General features: G+C 39.8%; 1 protein-coding gene across 1 annotated transcript in view; it reads right to left on the reverse strand.

Annotated features, from left to right (window-relative positions):
* Window positions 1-9,247, reverse strand: part of LOC103606232 (androgen-induced gene 1 protein-like) — a 71,260-nt gene extending 62,013 nt beyond the window's left edge. The window contains exon 1 of the mRNA XM_008590821.1: window positions 9,176-9,247. Coding sequence (XP_008589043.1) covers window positions 9,176-9,247 — 72 coding nt within the window. The remainder of the gene's footprint in view (window positions 1-9,175) is intronic.
* Window positions 9,248-25,583: the final 16,336 nt, after the last annotated feature.

Here is a 25,583-nt window from a genome sequence, read left to right on the forward strand (position 1 = left end):
TTTTTTTTTTTTTTTTTTTTTTTTTTTTTTTTTTTTTTTTTTTTTTTTTTTTTTTTTTTTTTTTTTTTTTTTTTTTTTAGCTCCCACCAATAAGTGAGAACATGTGGTATTTCTTTTTCTCTGCCTGACTCGTTTCACTCAGTATTATTCTTTCAAGGTCCATCCATGTTGTTGCAAATGGTAGTATTTCATTCGTTTTTATAGCTGAGTAGTATTCCATTGTGTAGATATACCACATTTTCTGTATCCACTCATCCGATGATGGACATTTGGGTTGATTCCAGCTCTTGGCTATTGTGAAGAGTGCTGCAATGAACATTGGGAAACAAGTGTACCTTCGACTTGATGATTTCCATTCCTTTGGATATATTCCCAGCAGTGGGATAGCTGGGTCGTATGGTAGGTCTATCTTCAGCTGTTTGAGGAACCTCCAAACCATTTTCCATAGGGGTTGCACCATTGTGCATTCCCACCAACAGTGTAAGAGAGTTCCTTTTTCTCCGCAGCCACGCCAGCATTTATCTTTCAGTGTCTTTTGGATTTTGGCCATCCTAACTGGGGTGAGATGGTATCTCAGTGTGGTTTTGATTTGCATTTCCTGGATGCTGAGTGATGTTGAGCATTTTTTCATATGACTGTTGGCCATTTGCATATCTTCTTTAGAGAAATGCTTACTTAGTTCTTTTGCCCATTTTTTGATTGGGTTGCTTGTTTTTTTCTTGTAAAGTTGTTTGAGTTCTTTATATATTCTGGATATTAGTCCTTTGTTGGATGTGTATTTTGCAAATATTTTCTCCCACTCTGTTGGTTGTCTTTTAGCTCTGTTAATTGTTTCTTTTGCTGTGCAGAAGCTTTTTAGTTTGATATAGTCCCATTTGTTTATTTTTCCTTTGGTTGCCTGTGCTTTTGGGGTCATATTCATGAAGTCTGTGCCCAGCCCTATTTGCTGAAGGGTTTCTCCTATGTTTTCTTTAATAAGTTTTATTGTTTCGGGGTGTATATTTAAATCCTTGATCCATTTTGAGTTGATTTTAGTACATGGTGAGAGATGTGGGTCTAGTTTCAATCTCCTGCAAATGGATATCCAGTTATCCCAGCACCCTTTGCTGAAGAGGGAGTCCCGACCCCAGTGGATAGGCTTAATGCCTTTGTCGAAGATCAAATGGCAGTAAGTGCGTGGGTTGATTTCAGGGTGCTCTATTCTATTCCATTGATCAGAGTCTCTGTTATTATACCAATACCATGCTGTTTTGGTTATTATTCAGAAGCTCTGATTCTGAGGCCTGACCTATATGTATTAAATAAGGATATAAGTAAATATTAGAGGATGATTAAAGACACACTAGCATGAAATGGAAACTCTACTAAATGGAATCAGAAGGACTGAAAGGTAATCCAGAGGAAATTACCTTTTCACTATGTGATTCAGTATTATTTAACACAAGGTCCCTGTGCCACATAAATTATCTTGCATACCACCAAAGCTCTACAGCCTACATACTGAGATGCACTGGAATAGATTACTTATAAATTGTAATGTACCTCCTAATTGCTAGATTACTTGATTTATGAATGGATGTTCTTTTGCCAGAAAAATGGAGAGATGGATGAGCAGGAAGTTTAGGTACTGATGGAGGAATGTAGTGGTATTGAACAGCATTAAAGAAACAGGTATACACTACACAAGAAGAATTGGGACTGGCTACTGGGAAAAACTTTTTGACTCTCCGTGATGGCAACTGGTGTCCTATAAACTAAAGAGAAGTTTTAGAATAACTTTTGCTGTGGATTAGGAGAAGGATGGAAACTACATTCTGTGATGGGATGAAGTCAGGCAAGTGGGATGGATTAATCAGGATTAACTTTAGATCTCTATAATCAATAGTTGTAATCAGAGTGTACAATACAAAAAATAATAACGAGACTTGAAGACTATGTTCAACAGTCATTTCTCTCTGATTTTTCTCCTTCTTTCCAAGATATTTTTTCAGGATGAGAATATTGCTCCTGCACCATAGGAATACCAGGGAAGAACTGCTTCTTCCTTGGAAGCAAAAATGGCTTTTAAATGTTTTTCAAAGCTAGTTGTTAACAGCCTACTTGGGTAACAGAGCTGGCAACACCATGTCCACTTATCTGCATTGGTAGGACAAGGGCAGGCCTCTGGGAGTGTTCAGAAAGTAATGTGTACATCAAATCACCAGGTGAGCTTGTTCTTGCCTTCATGTTTTCTAATATCCCCATAACAACTTTGGATCATAAATAAGAGGATGGCTGTGTGCATGTGTGTGTGTGGGTGTCGGTGTGCACCTGCATTCCTGTGGGCACCCAGGCTACAGGCTAGAGATGTGACTGGACTTGCCTGGGAGGATGGGGGTGAGGGAGAGTCCCTATGAGGTCTCAACAAGTTTACAGGTATATCACAAATAAAAATAATATGGAAAAGTGCCCTAGGATACAGAACTTGAATATTGTTGCCTGGATACTTTGTTTGTTTTTTTATTTTTCCTCTCAGTCACCCACAGAATAAAAGGGGATTAAAAAAGAGAAATTTTTATTCTGAAATAAAGCAAGAAGGAATTTCCAGGTTTGAAAATAAAGCCCATTGCATTAGCAAAACATGATCTAAAATGATAGAAAGGGCAACATCAGAACTAGGAAAATCACAAAACATAGGCTGATTCTAACCTTTGGCAGAGCTTCTGTGCTCCCCAAATAAGTCAAATGTTTGGTGAATACAGAAGAACGCAGCAGTGGGTGGGGTGGATCTCTCCTTGGGGCAGGTGTCAATTCAGAGCGCACGCATGAGGTGTTTCTCTTCTTCAAGGGAGATGCCCATGGCAGCCCAGCAGCTTGGAAACAAAAGTGATGCGGGCTCTAAAAACACCTAATTTTGAACTTGGGAAATCTGACAAAACGTTTTATTCTGAAACTGTCGCTCAAAATTTACCACCTTCCCTCACTCCCTTCTTAGTAGAGATATTTTAGTGTTTTGAATGACAAGAAACTGCCAGGCTCAACCGTTAGAGTTTCCTTCTCCAGGAGTCAAAGGGCACTTCCTCTTGTCATGGGCCTCCCCTCCTAAGGGCTGAGGTGCTGTTTTACTTTGGTGACATCTGTAAATATGACATAGAATCTCTCCAGAAATTGCTAGAACCTTTTTGATTGTGCCTTTTGGGTGTGGCACTGGATTCCTGTCCCTGCTGACTGTCCAATCAGGCAGAGAAGCCCTTATACAGGAGCAACCTCATGTTCAAAATGAAGTTAGAAAGGGGACACAGGGTCAAAAAACTTCGGTTCAGATGGAACCAACATTTATTGAGTGTCAGTATGTTCCAGGCACTTCCAAAATTCTTTATAGGCTAAATACTAAATTTGGGACTCATTCCATTCTAATATTAGCTCCAGCAACTCTTAAGATATGGTTTTAATAATTAGGCCAAATAAATAAAATAGTGTCATGCATTAAATAAAGACATGCCTCTTTTTGCAATTAAGAGCCAACTAAGAGTCATAGGAACAATTATACTAGGACAGTGACACAGTTTTACCAGGCTATTAGTTTTGCATTTTTTTTTTTCCCTTTCTGTCTTTTTTCATGACCAGTAATGGGATTGCAACCCTCGGTGTCGTGCCCGTACCGCGACCGGCAACGGGATCGCAACCCTCGGTGTCGCGCCCGCACCGCGCTCAACCAGTGAGCGGACCGGTCTCTATATCAGATCTGAACCCTCGGCGGGAGTGCCACCACGCTCCCAAGCGCTGCACTCTACCGAGTGCGCCACCGGCCGGCCCTAGTTTTGCATTTTAAAAGCATTTTTAGTAAGACTCGAGGGCAGTGAATAGCTCTTGCTGAATCTTCCTAATGAAGGCACAATCAAGGAGCTGAGGGTCTGTGGCATTATCAGGAGGCTGTAGTGTGGTGTGTATTTTCTCTTTCCTTTTCAGCCCAGCAGCCTGTGGGACACCAATTAAGAAGCTCTTTTTGTGAATGGGATGCCAGAGATGACCCATGTTGTACCATAAAATGTAACAGCAATTTTTAAAGTGACCTAATATTCATGTTTTCCATGAACATTTCACAATTAATGTTTGGAGTTTTCACAGAATAGTATCTCTAATTACTGCCCTCAGACAGACAAATGTTTACCCTATGATGAGATATATGCAGACAGGCAGATCTGTGATGGTGGGTGCTAAGGCTGGAGTGATCTGCTCTGCTTGGTGGGTCCAGGAAAGACTTCACATAGCAGGAGACATTTGAGCTGCGTTTTTAGGCATGATTAGGGGTTGACAAGCAGAAGAAAGGGTAAAGGAGGTTCATTCATTCAAAAGGCCAAGATAAAGACAAAGTGTGTACACACACAGCACAGTCCACACAGGAGACTGGTGCCAATGCCTGACATGAAAGAGTACAGAGGGTGACATTTGTGTGGGTGAGGCAGGCATAAGTCAAATCATGGAGGGCTTTTACACAGACTTGTCCTGTAGGAAGACAAGATTCTTCATCTGTGGAGTTTAATGTTTGCAGAGGTAAGAGAGACAAATTTGGATATTAACAGTAGAAAGATCAAGCTGGAGGCAGGATGGAGGATGGAGCAGAGAGAGGGGAGATCTACCTGCCAAGTCGCTCCTGTCTCCTTCCTTTCTTCCATCCTGCTGGTCTTTCACCAAGGAGGGGACTCTCCATGACTTTCTTCTGGGCCTCTTCCGCAGCCTCTTGCCTCTCCCCTGCCTCTCGGCAGCCTCCTCCCCTACAGTTTCCCCTTTCTACTCGTCTTTCCTCCTTTTCTGTAATAAGCACCAGAATACTGAAAACAACATAAAGAACAGAACAAAAAGAAAGCTAGTCTGCAACTTTGGCAAATACCTACTTGCCAGATAAACATGTAAAGGTGACTTTTTTCATTCCTGTTTTTATGTTGTTTCCCCATATTAACTGATGGGCACGGTAATAAGAGCTGTCATTTACTGAGCTCCTATACATGCTGAGTTTATACTAGACATTTTCCACTATTAGCATATTTAATTCTCACAACAATCCTCATGTAGCAGTTATTTTCACCTTCATTTTATACACGAGGAAGTGAAGAAACTATCTTTAACTTGTCAAAAGATAATGTAGAATTTGTAAATGGTGCAGCCAGAATTAGACTTCAGATCTGCCTGACGCCAAAACCTGTGCTTTTACTGAGACACAGTTTCCCATGCTCGTTTGTTCATTTGTTCATTCATTTAATAAGTACTTAATGGGCTGTCTGGTTAGCTCCCTTGGTTGGAGTGTGGTACTGATAATAGCAAGGTCAAGGGTTCAGATCCCCTTACCAGTTAGCTGTCAAACAAACAAACATAAATACTTATTGTACTCCTACTATGTGCCAGTCACGATTTCAGGTACTTAAAATATATCCCAGAACAGAGTAGACAAGGATCCTCGCCCCCACTGGGTTGCTGTTCTTAGGAATGCATTTCAATTAGGCTTATACAAATTTGCAGTCTCATCTTAGAAAAAACTTACTTCACTAGGGTTGCATATATGAGATCCTAAGAAGTGGCTTGCACGATACATGCAAATAATCGTTATTTTTGTGAGATCTATTTAATGCATGCCAGGAACTATACTAAGCACATCACATGGATTAAAACTCTTAATTCTCACAATACTCTCTTGAGGTATATATTATTATTATTATCATTATCAACTCCATTTTACAGAAACTGAGACACAAAGAAGCTAAGAAAGTCACTCAAGTTTATCCAACAGGAAGGTGGTGGATTTGTGCTCAGACCTGGGCAGTTTGATCTCTGACCCACCCTTTTACCTGTGATGCTCTGCAGCCTATGCAGCCCTGGGAAGACATGACCTGAGGGGGTAGCCGGGGGAAGATCTCCTATTATGGACGGGTAACTCTCCATCCTATGGCTGTGCTTCAGAGAAGGAACCTGAAACCTTCTCTCATTGACCCACCATTGAGTGTGGTAAGATTCCAGGGTCTGAGGGTTGAATGGCTTCGACATTCAGAATATCAGATCAGTCTTTAGCCTCATGTTGGAGGGTAAATCCTGTGGGTACTGAGGGCCTCACACAGGTAGAGGGGAAGGAGAGGGAGTAACCCCAAGTGACTGTCCCAGGGGAGCATTCTCTTTCTGAGATTTGTGCTACCTTTCTTGTCTTTTCAATGGCCAACTCTCCTTAAAAGGATTTGGAAAGCATTTTGAGGGGCAGGTGGAGAGAGAAGGGGCAGTGATGGCAGCACGGCAGTGGTGGAAGGCAAGGGAAGAGGGAAATTTAGTTGTGTTCCTGTAGTCAGTAAAATTTAAAGCATTGACATATTTTCTTAAAGATTGTGAGAAAATGACAAGTTTAGGGAGCAACTACAGAAAAATGAACTCATTGTTAAGAGCACTCTGAAATTTAGAAAAAAATACTTAGAAAATAAGAAACTAGGATTTTAATATCATTCACTTGCTTCTCAGGTGACTTAAGGGAAATTTTTTAAAAGTTCCTGAATGCAATGTGTAAGTAAATTTAAAAACACACTCGTCTTTAAGGGACAAAAATTATTATTTTCTATTAGCGAAAGGAAGGGAGCTATTTGGTCCCAAAACATATTCATATGGGAATGTCACCAAGCTAAAGCTGTATATTCATGAAACATGTAGAGGCATTAATTTTTTGAAGTGTATATAGTAACATATTTCCATTGACTTTTATAATTCATCACAGTTCTCTATACAGTGTAGCAGCAAATTCCAATGATCCTAAAGATGCCTCTTCACTGAGTCTTCAAATAAGATGATTTCAAATGGTTTTAATTTACCCTTGTTTATGATAAAATAAATGTTATTTTGATTGACTGGCAAACATCTACTAGCAGCAATAAGAGCAATTACGTTTGACATGAAGACATTATAAAATCTATAACCCAAACCTTTAAAGCCTGATTTGAAATGTCAAATTTGACTTATGAGAAGCATTTATAATCCTGCTTCATGCAAAAAGCATTAGGTTAATGCTGGAGCAAAGTACTGTGCCAAGCATGCACTGGCATAATTAATCAGGGACATTTCAGAACGGAATTGTTTCCAAGAGGTTATTGATTTACTGTCACGACACACTTTTCTTATGGGCTTCGATGATGCTCTGGCGCTGGGATGCATTGGCATGTATTTTTCAGTGACTAAGCCGTGATCTGTCCTCCTGGATTCCTGCCATACTTGCACTGACATCTGCAAACACTCACATTTGACAGCTTTGTGCTTGAATGTGGTGGCTTCCAAGTTGATTAGCATTAGTTCAGAAGGGTTTTGGACTAGACTGAGTGTAATCGAAAGCAGACAGCTATAAGTCTCAAGAGAGTGATATGGCAAATGGCATCATATTAATGGAGAATGGACATGTGCATACACACACATAGACACACATGCAAGCACATGCTCATGCACACACACATGCACGTATATGCACATGTACACATTCATGCATATAGATGCATGCAAACACGTAAACACACACACATCCATACGCACACATGCAAGCACACACCCATGAGCACACACACCCATGTGGGCACACACAAATGCTAACATACTTAAGAAACGGAGAAAATTTCACTTTTAATCTTCAAGGTCATCTGTAACACCTATTAAACTAAATTAAAACTCTTACAGAAAAAAAGCACCATTTTAAACAGTTTAAACCCTTATTTGTGGTTTCCTTTTCTATAGTTTCAGATACCCGAGGTACAGTACCATAAGATATTTTGAGAAAGAGGGAGACAGACAGAAACTGCATTCGTTTGTTACAGTATATTACTATAATTGTTCTATTTTATTATTAGTTATTCTTAATCTCTTACTGTGCCTAGTTTATAAATTAAACTTTATGATTGTTATGCATGTATAGGAAAAAACAAAGTATATGAGTACATAGGGTTTGGTATTATCTGCTGTTTCAGGCATCCACTGGGAGTCTTAGAATATGTCCCCTGTCAATAAGGGGGACTACTGTAGTCAAATATTCTCCCAAAGATTGCAGGGGACAGTCAAAGGAGAAAGAGGCAATTTAGCTCATACCTCAAGACTTTTTCTCTGCAGCCTTTGGCTGTGCAAATGGAAAATGGCACATTCTCAACATAAAGCAATATTGATGGATATAGAAGTGTGGGTGGGAAGCGATATAGGTAATAGGTGAAGGAAGACGTCTAAGAAATGGATAGCTTTGTTACCAGTATAGTACATTAAGTTCCTGTGCCCCTTCCAGGTCTTTGTTCAAACTGCATCTCCTTGTACACTCCATGCCTTGCTTAGGCTGCCCTGATGACTGTGTGGTCAACATTGAGCCAAGATGAATGGGCATTCTAGTGATTTCACAGGCTCTGCTCACTGTGGGGAGGTGGGGAGAGGATGGAGCCAGGAAGACCTTCCCATTAGCTGGCTATGTAACTTGCAGCCACCTGGAGCTCTTCTGGACCCTACGCTCCTCATCATTACAGATAAGAGTACTGTTCATGTCTCAGAAATTTGCATCTCCATCCATGATGATACATTTCTGTATCCAGTGTTTACATCTGACCTTCCTTCCCTGTTTCCTCACTGCGTAAACTTTCAGTTTAAGTACGACCTATACACAGAAAAGTGCACAAATAGTAAGTGTCTAGAAGATCAGTGAATGTTAACACAGTGAACTCACTCTTGTAACCAGCCCCTGGGTCAAGAAGCATTACAAGTCCCCCAGAACACTCCCTCAGACCCTTTCTCAATAAAACTAGTTCCCCCAAATGTAACCATTATTCTGACTTCAAACACCATACATCAGTTTTGTCTGATTTTAAAAATTATACAAATGAAATTGTACAGTATGTATTCTTTTATGTCTGGTGGCTTTTGTTCAATATTACATTTGTGAGATTCGTCTGTGTTGTTATGTGGAGCTGCAGGTTTCATTCCCAGTGTGTGACTATGACACAATTTATTCATCCACTCTACTGCTGATGACATTGACGTTCTTTCCAGTTTGCATTTAGGGAGAGTGCAGCTATGCCATTCTTGTGCATTCTTCTTTTGGTGAGCACGTTTGCAATTTTTCTTGGGCATATACTGAGGACATGATCCTACACAGTTAGCTTTAGCAGATAATGTCAAAGAACTTTCCAAAGTGAGTGTGCCAATTTACCTGCCCATCAGCAGTATATGAGAGTTCTGCTAGTTCTGCATCCTTGTCAATAGTTGATATTGCCTTTTTCATGAGTCGTTCTCATGCTTGCTATTTAAAGTACAGTATTATATTTCTAACTTACATCACCCTTGACCCAAGCCTCCCAGACTGCCACACTGTTGCAGGCCAGGTTCCCTGTGAAGCAGACTCTGAGATGGAAATTAGCACTCAGAAGTTTATTACGGAGTGTTCTGAGGATCAACACCTGTCAGAGGGAAAGTGCGACCCAGCAAATGAAGATGTGGCTTGTGATGCAACCTCAACAAAAACCTGAACCTACCCCACCAGGAGCTGTGAGGCTGGGATGGCCCTGCGCAGTTGCCCAAATTGGGTAAGTGGGCCAGGTCTTCATACCCCAGCATGTACCTGTTATGGGGTGTAGGCTTCCAGAGGGAAGGGGGCCTGACCATTAGAAAGGCTCTTTTCAGATGACGGTGGTTCCAGGGAGGGCTTAGAGCTGAGGGCTGAAGCTGCAGCACTCTCAGCTGCTAGGGAAGTAAGTCCTTCGGTCCCACCACACATGGTTAACACCACACCAGTGACACAGCCACTCTGAACCTCTGCTTGTTAAATCCATAGATGGGATAATCTACAATGAAAGGATTCTGACAATTCGCAGTTGCACCACAGGGCTATGAATTTGCTCACATGGTCATTTATGGGGACTTTGTGCTTTTACAAAATAAGAAACTGGTTAGCGCGTGGTAAATTCCTCAGGACCACCTAATTTGGGTGCTATAAAGTCAGCTACTGTGTTTTATATATGGTCATAAGCCTCCTTGATATGTAACTGGGTTTCTCATTAGCCAGGGCATAGTTGTCACTTCATGCTCTTTAAAACTTGTTCTCACTTTGTAGCTACGCAACACCTTGCGTGGCTGAATAAGGCACATGCTAGACCGTCTAGTTGTGGTCACTGTGGATTTGAGGCTCAAGGAACAATGCCAGTCATACCGAAGACATCAGGCACATACTCCCCTGCGAGACAGTGCCTTTGGGAGGGGTGGCTGGAGGGAGAAGCAGGCTTTGGGCTCCACATCTAGAAGACACAACCAACCTCTGATTTTTTTTCTCCTTATGGCCATATGTTTTGTTATTTTCACCCACAGACCAATACTTTAAATGACTTTATTTGCCAAACTATATATATCAAGTCATAATCCTCACTATTTTAATATAATTAATAAAAGCTACATATTTTGGCCAGCTTTGGGTCAGTATAAGATCAACAGTATTACAATACTGTGCTCACAGGTTTCAGCCAAATCAAAGAAATCTGAAATTTTCATTAGCCTCTCCAGCCTAATCATGGGTAAAGATACACCATTTTTTTTTTTTTTAAAGTTTAAGCACAGCTGTGGACCCTTCCCCATACCTACTTTTGTTGACCCCTGGGAATCAAGTCCCCATTCTGCAACTGTCTTCAGTAAACAGAAAAATCCCCAGTGTATGAGGCCATGAGTGAAATTTACGTCACCACGAGCCTTCCTTGTTAATGCAGACTGGACCTTCTGGGACTGTTCATCAGCTCCTGTCTTCAAGTCCACCCCTTGCTCTGAGCAGCCTATCTCCCTGATCCCGTACTCTTCTTGCTTTGATAGTCATGAATCCAAGATATCTGGGACCCCATCCTACAAATTATAGCGTTATATCATTGTAACACTGGGGTATCCTTGATGGACAGAAGTTGTATATATTTAAGGTATACAACTTGATGCTTTGATATATGTGTACATTGTGAAAAATCAAGCTAATTAACAAGAAGGAAGCAGAAGGAGGTCAAGGCTGAGGGGCCCTGAGGATTTTTTCAGCTTCAAGAATCAGAAAGGATGAAGGGAAAAGGATAGGAGAAAGATTGTTCAAAAGGTATAACACAAGGCGCATTATGGACTATATGAACTAGATATAACAGCCAGTTCCTGGAATGCTGGGGCTAGGAATAAAGTGAGTTTTTTATTTTTTAAAAAAGCCATGTGCTGTGCTAATATGAGGACAGGCAGTTTGTGGGTAATAAAAGTGGAACAAATTAAAAGTATAAATTCAATCAATAAAGTTTTTTTTAACATGTGAATATGATCAATGAGTAAAGGATGACTAGGAAAGCGAGGGTGCATTAAGAATAGCAGGTATCCTTATGGTTAAGGGGAGACAAGCCCTTCTCCAGTGTGGCCTTGGAGGACCCTTCCTTCTGGTCTCAACTCACGAGTATCTGACCCTCAGTGTCGACTGCTTCAGTCTCGGGGAAGAAACATAGCTTCCAGAGTTTGAACAAAAATGCTGGAATCCTTCACCTCTTTGAGCAGGAGATGTTTTACAAACATAGATGAAAAATCGGAAAGGGAGGGGAAGAAGAGAGAGGCAGGATGTTGACAAGGGTCTGGTCACTTTTCTGATTCACGTACATACTCTTTAAGGTCAAGTTCTTCAGGCTCTGCTTAAGCTGGCTCGTGGTCATATTATTGTCCTTGGTCAATTCTTTTTCTCCCCAGCTTTATTGGGGTATAATTGACAAATAGAAATTGCATATGTTTATGGTGTACAATTTGACATTTTGATATATATGTACATTGTGAAATGATCACCACAATCAAGCTAATTAACATACCATCACCTCACATAGATAGCTGTGTGTGTGTGTGTGTGTGTGTGTGTGTGTGTGTGTGTGTGTGTGTGTGTGAGTGCGGTCTTGAGAGCACTTAAGGTCTACCATCATAGCAAATTTCAAGTACACAATACAGTATCCTTAATTAATTCCTGACAGATCATCTCAGGTGATTTCCATTTCATACCTGCAGTGAACGGGCCACATTCTTAATCTTATTTCACTTTAACTCATCATCTATGGAACATTATACACAAGCAGGATTCTAAATCAGAGTAATGAAGAGAAATGTCACTGAATGATATTCAGATGCCCCTGGCATGGTAAGGGCTAGAGATTTAGCAAATGAATGCACCCCGAAAGGCCTTACCGTGCAGCCTTGCAGGGACAGCCGGGAAGCAGCGTGCACACAGGGTTTTCAGACAGTAGGTGCTTAGTGCATTTTTGTGGAATGAGGGAACAGGTGAGGATTCTGCAGAAACACTGTGGATGCTGAAGCATGACCGGGTTACTTTTTGTCATTTTTAAGTTCACGGGAAGGATGAGTTCTTTCTATCAGGGTCTTACTCAGAAATCTTTCTCCTCCGAGTGAGATATATTGTGTTTTGCTCTTGCCAAACTTAAATTACCTCCACGTTAAAGAGGAAAAAGGCTTTAGCGCATTCCTTCCGGGGGTATGGAAACAATTTATTTTGTTTGTTTCTAATGCGGAGGGTTAGCTCCAAAATCTCACTGTGAGGTCTGAGAATCTGGGTTGAGGACAGCCAGGCAGCTAGACAGAGGAAGAGAGGGGGCGACAGAGAGAAAATGAGAGACACCGAGATTATCAGGTGATTGAAACAGCAGGCACCGCCAGTTATAAAGACAATGCTTAAGATACAGTTCACGGATTTGCTTTGGGAATACATATGTAGCCAAATATTATCAAAAGTGCTTTCACCACTCATTATTTTCTTAAAAATGCTTGTTTTTGTTTTAAAATTAAAACTTTCCCTGTAGCTCGGCATAACCCACTACAGTATCTTTGGGGCTGGGGTGGGGTGGTTTTGTTTGTTAGTTTTGTTTTTCCTCTTTGTTATTCAGAAAATGAAACCACCAGGCTTACAGTTCACCTTCCTTCGGAGGAGGAAAGGGGAAAGGCATGCATGCAAACGACCTGGACGATAACGAGTAATGAGATTTTGGAAAGACTCTTGGATTTTCCAACGTGAACTGGATGATGAGAAACATAAGCATGATTTCTCATCTGCTGGGTCCCTTGAAAGCTTATTTTATAATATAATTTATTTCCAACGGGTGGGCTTGGTCTCCTAACAAGAGTGGAGTGTTGTCACTGTGAAGCTGCAAGTGCCAAGACACAGTCTCAAGGTTAACATGGGTGGCATAAATAAAAAGGAAATGCATCCTTCTCAGAGTTCCCAAGCCTGTAATAAGACTGCTGGCGTGTTCAGTGATATATGGTCTCTTTTTATTTTCAGCAGAGAGCAGCATGCTTTGGGTCTTCAAAATATTGTTTGATTGCTTTACGGAAACCAATCAATAACACACAGGTGAAGTTTTCTGCAAGGCACATAAATCCTGGCATGGGGAGACCAGCTGTTGTGAGATACTGGATTGGTGCCAGTTTCCGACTGGGGAGTCTCAAGGAAATGATCCTGAAACTGGGGCTTTGTTTGGATTTCAATGGAACATAATCGGGTGACATCTGGTCCCCCACCTTGTGCTGGCTTGGCCACACTTCATCCGCCATGGCTCTGGGCACCTCCCGCAGGGCTTCCTGTGAGTGCCAAGCACCCATGCCCTGCCCATCACCAGCTGCCAATCAGTATTTCACAGTGGGGGACAAAAAAAAGAACTTGGGGCCTTGAAGATGCCTGCTGAGAACGACTCATAAAAATGATTTTAAAATGCAACTTGGGTCCCACAGCCCCACAAGTTACTGGACACCAGACAAAAAAGAGTTACAAAAATAACTTTGAAGGGAGGAAAAGTGAGCAGAAGAGAATAAGGATAAGCACTGGAAATTAGCAGTATGGGGCACAAGATATTGGAAAACTAAAGAAGGGGTGAAAGAATTAACAAAGGCCAACAATATACAAATACATGGAAATACATGCATCATACTCATAAGCAGTTACCATCAAGTGAAACACCATTTTCGTATAGTACATTAGCAAACCTTTCTCTTAAATAAGAATATTTAATGTCTTAAGAATGAAGTAAAAAAGCACATACTCGTGAGCGCTGGACAAAGAGTATACTGCAACCATTGTTTTGAAAGCAAATTGACCCTATTATCAAGGGCCCTACACCCTTTCCTAAGGACTGTAATTCAATTTCTGGGAATCTATGTTAAAGAAATAATAATCAGCCTAAATAAAACAAATAAATACAAGATAAAGCACATCCTTCCTCAGCTTAGTAAACAAAAGTATTTTCCCTAATCTTAATTATCTTCAATCAGGGAATGGTTTTTAAACTAAGATATATCCACTCAATGGAATATTACATAGCCATTAAAAGATATTAAGAAAAATTCTCATATTACCATATTTAGACATCAAAGCATATCAAAGAAGACTTATATTATTTAATTTTATAAATCTTACTTGTAAAACAGTCTGAAAGGAACATATGTTAACAGTGAATTCCTTTGTCTGTGAAGAACCATGAGTGATCTTCTTTACTGTTTCTACATTTTTATACTTTTTGAAATTTTAATTTGTGTGTGTTACCTTATTATTAAAGATAAATTCATAAAAACTTTTTAGAAAATACACTAAAGAAAATGTGGTATATATGTAGGAAAATATTTGAATAAATTGTTGTTGTGCTTTTTTACCTGCCCATAATCCTGCCAATGATGCCAATTGTAGAGCTAGGGCTGGGTCTGGAGCTCACACACCCCTCAAGTCCATTGTCCAGACTGGGTCACAAACCCTTCACATGCAGGTCTACAAGCTAGGTAACCAGCAAAACGGTCCTTGAAGCCATAGGTTCGAGAGCAAGGGTGCGCAGAGCTGACACCTGAGGCAGTAGATGCCAGCCAGGTGGCGGTGCTGTGCATGCACACTAACTCCACCCACACACAACTAGTTTACAAAGAATGCGCTGCACCACCCCCAACCGGACCTAAGGTGAGGGGCTCTGATTAAGTTATTCTATTTTCCCAGAAGTAGTCTTCAAGAAAACACAGAAATATGATGGAACAGGGCAGGGCTTATCATATAGGTTGTGAAAATGAGCAAGAGAAGAGGCAAATGGGCAAATAAAATAAAATAAGGTGAGGAGGAGGGAGATGCTTAAGTGAGTGATAAGAAAGAAAACCCAGTAAAGTACCAGGATGTAGAAAACAAAAAGGAAAAGCTATCAAATAAAAGTGGGGTAGCTGAATATCAGATCACTTCTGCTTTGCTAGGGAACCATTTAAAGTAGCTTGGTCACCATAAGTAATATTGGGGTAAGGCTATGTGAACTTACAACACAGAAAGGTCAAAGACAACTGGGCTGAATGAAGGTGATGTACTAATCTGATTTCTATTACACACAAACGGCCAAAAGAGTCATTCCAAGTTTTCAAGTCCATCCTCTAGGACATAGTGCCTTAACAAATATTCCTTGAGGCTTCCCCCTGACAACCTGATTATTATCCTCCTGCTTATCTCTGATGTTAATTTTACGAAAAATATTTCAGGCTAGCTATGCAGACTTGTTTGAGAAGGAATGTAAAGAGGAGAAAATTAGAAAGGATTGCAGTAGCAGTGTATACTGTAAACTTCTGAAAAATTGACACAGTGTTTAAGCTGAAAAGTGTAAATTACATGACTCTCATCTATGGTCTCCCTAACAATGTTCTATCCCCAGATTGGCCCTCTGGGATACTCTCGTGAAGACCATAATTGTTATATGTCTTTCTAAGATCTTCTACTTGCTAGACTATAAATCTTTTTTTTTTTTAAAGGAGTCTTCAATTTTTAATTCTGTTTTGAAGCATATTGGCACCCTCTATCTTTTTCTAATCCTGCGTAAAATCCCTTCCACCATTTTAGAAATCCATAATAATCCCTATTCCTTAAAACCCATATATTATCAAGTAGTAAGTTAATGTGAGTCTTGGCAGCAGTTTCCTTCATTTTAACGCCATGGCTTCTCAGATTTTCCTTATTTTCTCTACCTCTGTCCCCCTTTCTGCTTTGCAGCTTGAAAAAATGATGAGATAAAATAGGGCAGTTTTTGCTTTTCAGCTGCATTGTAAACATAGGGGAGAGCTGTGAGTATTTTAGAGTATCTCCCATAGCAAAAAAATCTTCCTACCTCTTACTTGTAAAAGGAACCTTCAATTTTCTAGAGAAAAAAGTACCTTTGAAATTATGTCACCCTGTTTTAACAGCATGAAGTATTCAATATTTCCTGTGCTACTTGGATTAGGTAAGCCCATTTACCTTCCCCTGGTACAGTTTAAGTTTGCAAGTGGATTTAATATAGAGATGTTTTTGCTAAGTAATATTAGGAAACACTTCCTCTTGCAAATTCTTAGACTGCCTTCTGTTATTTATGTCACTGAATATCCATGGCCGAGCTGCGGCAATTGCTGAAAGCCTCTTAGCAGCAGTACCTTGAATGTGCCAACAGATTCTATTTATCAACAGCAGGATAAATTAGATACTATCTCTCATAACTCACATGTTTTCTGAATGATAATCATTAGGAGAAAATGCCATAAACTAACCATTTGCTATTTCCAGAGTCCAAGGATTATCAGCCAACTTAAATTTAATGCACTAGAATCAAGAAGGGAAAAGAACTTCAAGAAGTTCCTTAAATCATCACAAGGTTACAGGTGTTTGTTTAAAGATGTCTTCAAATAGATTTCTTTTCCACTCATAAGGCAATTGTATCTACTTAAGCTAATGAGTTTCCCTCTAACTTTCTATCTTTGTGATCTCAACCCATTGGTGGGGGGTAGTTTTGGTGGTGACTTTAAAGTATTTAATTTTTTTTTTTTTTTGCATGGAGGAAACATAAATGTTATAATTTGTGTATGCTTTTTAATAGCTTTATTTTTTCCTCTCTATAAATTCTGACACTTAACCAAAGCTACTTTTCAGGGGGAAGCTTTTGCTTGATTAGGCCAAGGACTTCAGTATTCACCCCCCTCCCCCAAATCCAGCCTTGCACAGGCTGGAAGAAGCCAACACCAAAGAGCTACTAATACTTTCCTTCTTCTTTCCCTGTTCCTTTGGAACATCAGACATTTGTGGGTTCCAATGAGGTTCTCAAGTCATCTCCAGGCTGTTGGCTTGTGTTTGAAACTCTGGGACTCTCCTTACTTTTAATTTCTCCTCTTCCTCCCTTCAGCTAAAGAGCTGAAGCCAGAGAGAATGACATTCATTTTGTTTATTTTTAATGGACAAAAGTAAGAATGGAGCCAATTTCAGGCTTCTGTAAGCAAAATATACTGATCAATGAACTGGAAGCTTTTGCTGGAGTGGGGTGGGAAGTCTAGGGGTTAAGGAAAGGGCTCTGAAGTTAGACTTGGGTAGGAATTCTAGCTTTGCACTTACTAGCTTTGTGATCTTGGGGACAGATAATTAAATTATTTAAGCCTCAGTTCACACAGCTGTAAAATGAGGTAAAACAAAAACCACCTAATGGTGTTGTGTGGGAGTAAATCAGACAATGTATATAAAGTATTCATCATAGTACCTGGCACAGAGTAAGTGCTCATTAAATGTTTGTGCTATCATTTTATTGCTCCAGCTACAGTCTTTCCCTGATTCTTCCTCATGAGCACAGCACCCCAAAGGTTTCTGAGTAATCTTGGAGTACAGTGGACCTAACTGGCCTATATAGGGAATCTATGATCATAAATGAATGAACAAATGCATGGATGAAGTTTACTGGTTCCCAAAGGAAAGAAGAGGATGGAAAAAGATTCCAACTATTTAATAAACACTGAGCATGGTTATGTATATTGAACTCTCTACAGAAATTTTTTACTTGGTCGCCAGGTCACTATATCCAAATCTCACAGTACTGAAACTTTTACGCAGTTCAAATGCATAAGTCCCAAACTAAATTCACCAGCAGCTATTTTGCCCTGTCACTGCTGTTCTAGTGTTTCCCATCCATTATCCAACCAGTTGCTCAAAGCAGACGTCGGGCGTCACTCCTGACTTCCCTTTGGGTTTCTGGTTGGTTAAACTGGATCAGTAACACTGGGAGCGAACCAAGTGGGTCCATTCCCACCTTTGGTTATGATCGTGTTAGAAGTGAGGAAACTTTATGATGTTCATATTCATGTGGGCCTGGAGCTTGGGAAAGAATCCTTAGCTAGGTGGCAAATGAAGCTGTACATGTGGATGTGCTCACTTAGGAGAAAGGTATATATTAAGACCAGGAGAGAGCCTAAGAACAAACCTTGAAGAACCCCATGTCTAATGGCTGGATAGGAGAAGATGAGCCTGTGATGCATCGTACAGAAAGTAAGAGAGATAAAAGGAAAGCCGGAGAGTATAACATCAAGGAAGCCAAGGGGAAGACGACACAAGGAGGGAGCGGTCAGTAGCATTTAATGCTGCTGAGAAGGCAAAATGAGGACTGAAAAATGTCTCTTGATGTTCTGGTCAATGACGGTCAACAGAGACCTTGGCAAAACCAGTTTCAGTAGGTGATGCACAATCTACAAATGTGCAGTAGGTTCTGCTAGCCCATATTATCCAACCTAAACTCTTCTGTCTAGAATTTAAGACTTTTTCTCAACTGTTCCTCATATTCTTTTCAACTTAAGCTTTCATTTACACGCTCCAGAGTATCTCTTTGTCCCAGCGGTGCCACTCCCTTCCTGGTTTCTTTCTCTGTTCTGTTTACAGGACCCTCGTCGGTCCTCTCTACCAATCAGGTCCATGAAATACCTTCACTAGCTGGCATTGGCTGCAGAGTCAGAGGCATTTGAGAGAAAAAAATGTCTTTAAACAAAGGTTTTATGAGTTTTGCAAAAGGGTATGGATATGAATGGAAGGTATTGCTCTCTTTAGAGTTAGCAATGGCTAAGGGGAAATATTTGCGCTGGGATCATGTGTAGTTCAGCAATGCTGAGTCACTACAAACATTAATTCTTTTGATGATGTGAGTTGTAATACACGGGTGGTTGTTCACAGTTCATGAAGAGGCTGAACACAAGCTCATCTGAATTTGTTCAGCCACATAATACTCTCCCATTTAATGATAGATTAAACAAGGTGGAAGACTTTTGTCTTTATTTTACTGATGAGGAAATTGAGGGCTGACCTTCTCCAGCATTTGTATAGAAATGGTTCCCTCTAGTAGGAAATGTCTGGCCTTTGTCTTTGGGAAACATAAATTCAAATACTGCTGACATCACAGATTAAGTTGGAGGACCCTGGGCATCGACTTGGCTTTTCTAATTCTCAGATTCCTTATTTGTCCAATGGGACTAATACTGTTCTCATGGGATTGGCATAAAGATTAAATTATGTATAGCCACAGTTTGGCATTTAACAGGCATTCAACAGTTACTAGTTTCCTTTTCCTTTCTTCCCCCCTCTTTAATGTTTAAAATTCCCAGTAGAAAAAGCAACACGTTTGGAGCAGAGAAGGGTGGACTAACAGGTACAAAACTATGCTATCTACCCTAAGTGATTCATTGTGCAGTATAGGCATGTATTGAAACAACACACCTTACCCCACAAATACTTACAAGTAAATGTTAAAATAAAAGAAAAATTAAGTAACACACACCAAAAAAGTATCACCTGCTGCATATAGATATGCTTAACCTGGAGGGCTGGCTGGAAATGACGAACAGTTAAGGGGTCTGAGCCTCTCACTAAAGCATGTGCTTTTAGAACTGTCTCCATCTAACACAGTCATTATCGGGCATAAGAGAGAATGAGAACTCATGAAGAGGTTATCTTGGCCTGTCAGAATGACCAGAGTCGTGGAAACAAGAGAGAGAGCACAGGTGTGAAGACAGGTGCCATGACTTACCCTTGTACGTCACACTAATCACAGCACCAAGAACCTGACAGGTAACCCAAGGCATGCAGGTTGGTGTGTTGGCAGGTTAAAGGAGAAGATTATCACTCCCATCCCCCTCTCACCCCAAAAACCTCTGCATGACCTGGGGCAAATAACATAAAATATGGCAATTTTATTTCTTTGTCTAGCCATTTAGAGCTGGAAAAGTTGTGAGAGCTAAAACAAAACAAAAATCAAAACCAAACTAAATCAAACCAAATCCAAAACCAAACCAAACAAACAAAAAAACCAAAAAGAGCAGTCATAAAGCCTTTTGTAAAAATATAAAGGCTTAACTGTAACGAGCACATATACACAAGCAGAAACTCAGTATGTGTTTCCACTGAAAATCCCAAAGATCCACAAATGATTTATTTGTACTAATTTCAGTGGTTTAATTTGTTTTTTGGGTTTTTTCTTAAAGTTTTCCTAAATTCTTTGGGGAGGTCAGTGAATAAAAAAATTTTTTTTTTTTTTTTACAAAGTATATACTATCTGGGATTATTCAAAATTGCTCTAAATAGTAAACACCATATTTTGAATTTTATTTATTTTAGTGACTCAGGTGTTATGGACTCCAGGAACGGATGAGACCCCAGGATCCTGGAACGCTCCCTGAAAGCCATCAGGCACGGACTGAGGCAGCAGGAGCTACCAGCTGCCTTTGCAACTGACAGTGACTTCAGCAAAAATGACATGGGGCTTTGAAATGATTCTTTCAAAAATAGCCATTCACCAGAAAGTCACAGGATGTCTTAAATATGTTGGTTCTGTGACTTTAGCTGCATGCTTTAGGGGAGAATGAGACCAAAGGTTGAAAATCTTTCCAAAGCTATTTATATGATTCAAGATTTCCACCATTGTAATAAGATGAGGACAGGGAAGTGTTATCTTAATTTTCCCATCCACTACTGACATTTTCAGGAGAGTCTACAGTAAGAGAAAATAAATGTTGCAACTAATTGTCCTTTTTTCCACTGATATTTCAACACACAGAGAATGCTAAACAAAGAAAGCAGGAATCTGCTACAAATTGCTGATGCAGTGGAGAATTTCATACAGAGTATAGTTAGGATTAAGGATATACCATATTGATAGTATATTTTTATTTCAGCAGGACCCCTTTCCCCTCTATTTTAGCTATAACATTTCCACTTTCATCTGCTTCGCATCCACAGAAGAATTTGTTTGGACTCAGAATTCAATAACTAAAAAATAATTGAAATCATTGTGCAAGAAAAATGTCTACTGAACCGATCAAAATGAAATTTATTGATGGCAAATGAAAATCTAACATTCAGGTTTAAGAAGTCAGTAGCACAAATATGCAATAAAAATAGTAGCCTCAGAGATCAGCATGTGATATGACCCAAATAAAGCTGTAGACTTATAAGTGAGAGAAAACAACATAGGGGTATTTTTAAAAGTATCATTCATCTCTATTTCCCATTTAAAATCCTAATTTCTTTAGGACTTTCTACAGTGTCTATTTCCCAGCCATGCTTTTAAAAGTATCATTTGTCCTCTATTTTCCATTTAAAAACCCTAATTTCTTTAGGATTTTTCCATCGTGTCCATTCCCAGCGTGTTTCCATTGCTTTCCTCCATTCATTTTACAGACATAAACAACACTGCCCATATTGAAAAGTTTACTTCTATTTATTTACTTATTTATTTTTGTAATACCTTACTATGTCCAAAATTTTTAATTGCTTTCTAATCGCTATTCTCTTTACCTAGCTCAGATACTTATTTGATTTATAAAACTCTGCATATTTTCTCAAGAACCTAAGCCACATTTATAAAGGAAGACTCTAAAACTGTACAATAATGAAAAATACCTCATCATCACTTCAGTCAACTCAGCAGTTTGAAAAAAACATGTTCTCCAACTACTTCCTAATCTTTTGAAAGATTAATGATTTATTGCACAACAGAATACCTCCAAATCTAGAGAGGATGGAGCAACAGGGCTTATAGAATCATAGAATCTTTGTGAAAGAATTAGCATATAACATCACACCTAAAAAAATAATGAGGGAAATTGCTATAAACTGGTGTGTTCTATGAGAATCCTTTGAAATTTCCAAAAAGGGTGTGAACTCTCTCTCTCCAGAAAAATCTACATGTGCACATACACACACATTTCCACAAGCCATTTATGACCTCCAATCCAACCATGGACATTCTGGGTAACCCCATGTTATGGATTCAATTGTGTTCCCTGAAATTCATGTATTAGCCCTAACCCCCAATATGATGGTATTTTGGAGATAGGGTCTTTAAAAAGGTAATTTAGGTTAAATGAGGTCACAAGGGTGGGACTCTAATCCAATAAGACTGGTATCCTTCTTATAAGAGGAAGAGATACCAAGGGCATGCTCGCACAGAAAAAGGCCACGTGGGGACACAGCAAGAAGGCGGCCATCTGCAAGCCAAGGAAAGAAGCCTCAGGAGAAACTAAACCTCCTGAACACCTTCATCTTGAACTTCCAGCCTCCAGAACTGCGAAAACAAATAAATAAATAAATTTCTGTTGTTTAAGCTACCCAGTCTGTGGTATTTTGTTCTGGTAGCCCTGGTAGATGAATACACCCCACGACTGAAAGAACCATTTTCACACGTGGAGAAAAGTGTGGTTTGATTGTTGTTGCTGACTGCAGACCACTGCTGTTCTACACATGAAATATTCTGTATTATGAAGCAATTTAAGGGACTATTCTACACAGTCACATTGGATGATGTTCTTATTTGATAGTTCATCTAATGCTCCGGTTTGAATGTGTCCCTCAAAGTTCATGTGGTGGAAACATGATCCCCAATGTGAAGATGTTGAGAGGTGGGACCTTTAAGAGGTGTTTGGGTCAGGAGGGCTCGTTCCTCATCAGTGGATTAATGCTGTTATTTCAGGAGTGAGTTCCTTATAAAAGGACAAGTTTGGTTCCCTCTTGGTCTCTTCCTTGCCTACTCTTATCCTTCTGCCTTCTGTCACGGGATGATGCAGCAATCCTAACCAGATGCTTGCCCCTGATCTTGAACTTCCCAGCCTCCGGAATTGTGAGGAAATAAATTTCTGGTTTTTGTAAATTACCCAGTCTCAGGTGTTCTTTTATAGCAACACAAAACAGACTAAGACACCTAAGATCACAGAATCGGAGTCTTCCAGAACCAGAAGAGCCTACTTTTAAGTGCCTCACAAGGTATCATAACAACTCTAGTAATATCTTCCTTAGAAAACAAAACAAAAAATACCTTATTACAGCTAAAATTGTACATAGCTAAGTCAGTGACTTTAACTGAAAATACACACACACAATAGAATAAACTCTATAGTCCATGAGTCAATATCTGTAAAAAAGGAGGAAAGAAAAAAAAAAATCAAAAATCCCCAAGAGTTTCCATTTCAGGTTGTGTTTACTAATAAAAAAGCAGCCATACCATGAGGATGTCTAGGACTGTTCAGGTGTCTGGGTAAGAGTCCCACTTAAATAACCTAAGTTGTTTTAAATTTCCCATGATGCCTCTGGGATGCCCACCTGGGTCAAAATTTCCACCTAAGCATGGGCCTCCCTGCTTCAAGCAAGTTACAGAAAGCTGCAGTATGAGTAGAAGTAGTCATGTTAAATATCCTCCCCTCTAAGTAATACTCCAAAGTGACTTTCCTTTGATTTTCACATTACCCCCTGATCTCTCTGTAATTACCAAGAACTGCTACTGCTGCTTATTATTATTTTTGTTTATTGCTGCATACTCCAATCGACCCATGCATGTAAGGCAGGCACCCACCACTTTCAAAAGGCATTTCTCCCTGCACAGAAGGGAGCAAACCTTTGAAGAGGGAACAGTGTCAGTGCAAGCTGAGTTCAAAGTACTTTCCAGGGGTTAGGAAGCAAGAAAAGACTTCAAAAAGGGAAAGGGTCAATCTTTGATGAATCTAAAAATTCAAAAGAATTTCTTCTGCCAGCCTAACGGGGAGATTCTCCCACAGTGTTTGTAGAGAGAGGAGATGCACCTGAACTAGCCCATGAGATTTAATGTAAACCGGGACCAGAAACTTCAGGATAGAAGGTTCAGTGTTGTTGGAGTGGAAGTATTTGTTTAGTTTTAAGCATCTAAAAACAGTTCAAAATGGTTCTTTAAATCACACGCTCTGAAAGACTTTGAAAATGATTTATTCTCTGTTATGGTTTGAATGTCCCTGCCAAAATTCATGATGAAATTTAACTGCCATTGTAACAATATTAAGAAGTGGGGTGTGGGGGAGAGGCCTTTAAGAGGTGGTTAGATTAAGAGGGCACTGTCCTCATGAGTAGATTAAAGCCATTATCTTGGGAGTGAGTTAGTTATTTTGAGAGTGGGTTAGTTATAAAGAGGGGGAGTTTGGCCCAATTTTCTTCCTGTCTCACGTACTCGCTTGCCTTTCCATGGGATAATGCAGCATGAAGGCCCTTGCCAGATGCCAGTGCCATGCTCTTGAACTTCCCAGCCTCCAGAATCATGACCCAAATAAACTTCTGTTCTTTATAAATTACCCAGTCTGTGGTATTCTGTTATAGCAGCAAAAAGTGGACTAACATACTCTCCTTGTTGAAGCACTTAGATTTTTAGTACAAATACTGAGGACTTATAGAATAGATACACAATAAATGTATCATCGATGAACATCAGTGCATGGCTACATATTTTGTTTGGGAAAAATATACTTGGTCTATTTTGGGGAAAACAAGACTTATCTAGGTTGTAAGGTCAGGAACAACTCCATTGTTTCCATAAGAAAATCATACTGGGTTCTTAGGTCCAACTAAACAAGAAATAAATTTTTGGAACATGATCCATTTGATACTTAGGGAATGCCTTTGGTGCTTAACAGGTATGACAGACAAATTCTAAGATGTTTTCTAATGATGTTGGGTTCTTTATATTCATGCCCTTGCTTGAGTGTGGGCTGGCCTAGTTACTTCTAACCTATAGTATAGTCAATGGGATGTCACTTGTACCATTAAGGCTAGATAAGATTGAGACTTCTGCTAGTGGACTTCCTCCTTTGCTGGCTTTGATAAAGCAAGTTGCCATGTTGGTGGGGCCCATATGGCAAGAACTAAGAGGGCACCCTCTGGCCAACAGCCAGCTAGAAATTGAGGCCCTTAGTGCAACAGCCCTTCAATAACTGAATTCTGCCAACAGCCATATGCATTTAGAAGCATATCTTTCCCCAGTCAATTCTTCAGATGATATCCCAGTCTTGGTTGAAACATTGATTGCATCTTGAGAGGCCCTAAAGGAGGGCACCCAAATCAGCCATGTCTGGATTCCTGACCTACAGAAATTGTGAAATGATAAGTGTGTACTGTTTTAAGTTGTTAAGTTTGTGATATGGAGCAATAGAAAAAATCTAACTAATCAAGCATAGATTTGTCTTACCATTCTGATCTTATGCATATGCGTTCAGGTTGGCCCACAACCAGTTCAATGGAGTCCTTAACGTTGTTTCAGAATAATTTTATTTACCTTTTAAACTTTCAAGCACATTAAAAAATTTACCAAAAATTTCTCTACTGTTGTTGAACTTCCTCATTCCATCTATTCCAATATTTGATATTTGTTGAGTTCCTATACTGTTAGCTGTTCCTGTACTGTGCATTAAAAGAAAGATGAACCAGATGGTAAGATCACTCTAAAGCCAGGCAGAAGGGATGGTGTTCATATAAGTATCTGGTCTCCAAG

The sequence above is a fragment of the Galeopterus variegatus genome, unplaced genomic scaffold (assembly GCF_000696425.1).
Source record: "Galeopterus variegatus unplaced genomic scaffold, G_variegatus-3.0.2 Scaffold6398, whole genome shotgun sequence".
NCBI lineage: Eukaryota > Metazoa > Chordata > Mammalia > Dermoptera > Cynocephalidae > Galeopterus > Galeopterus variegatus.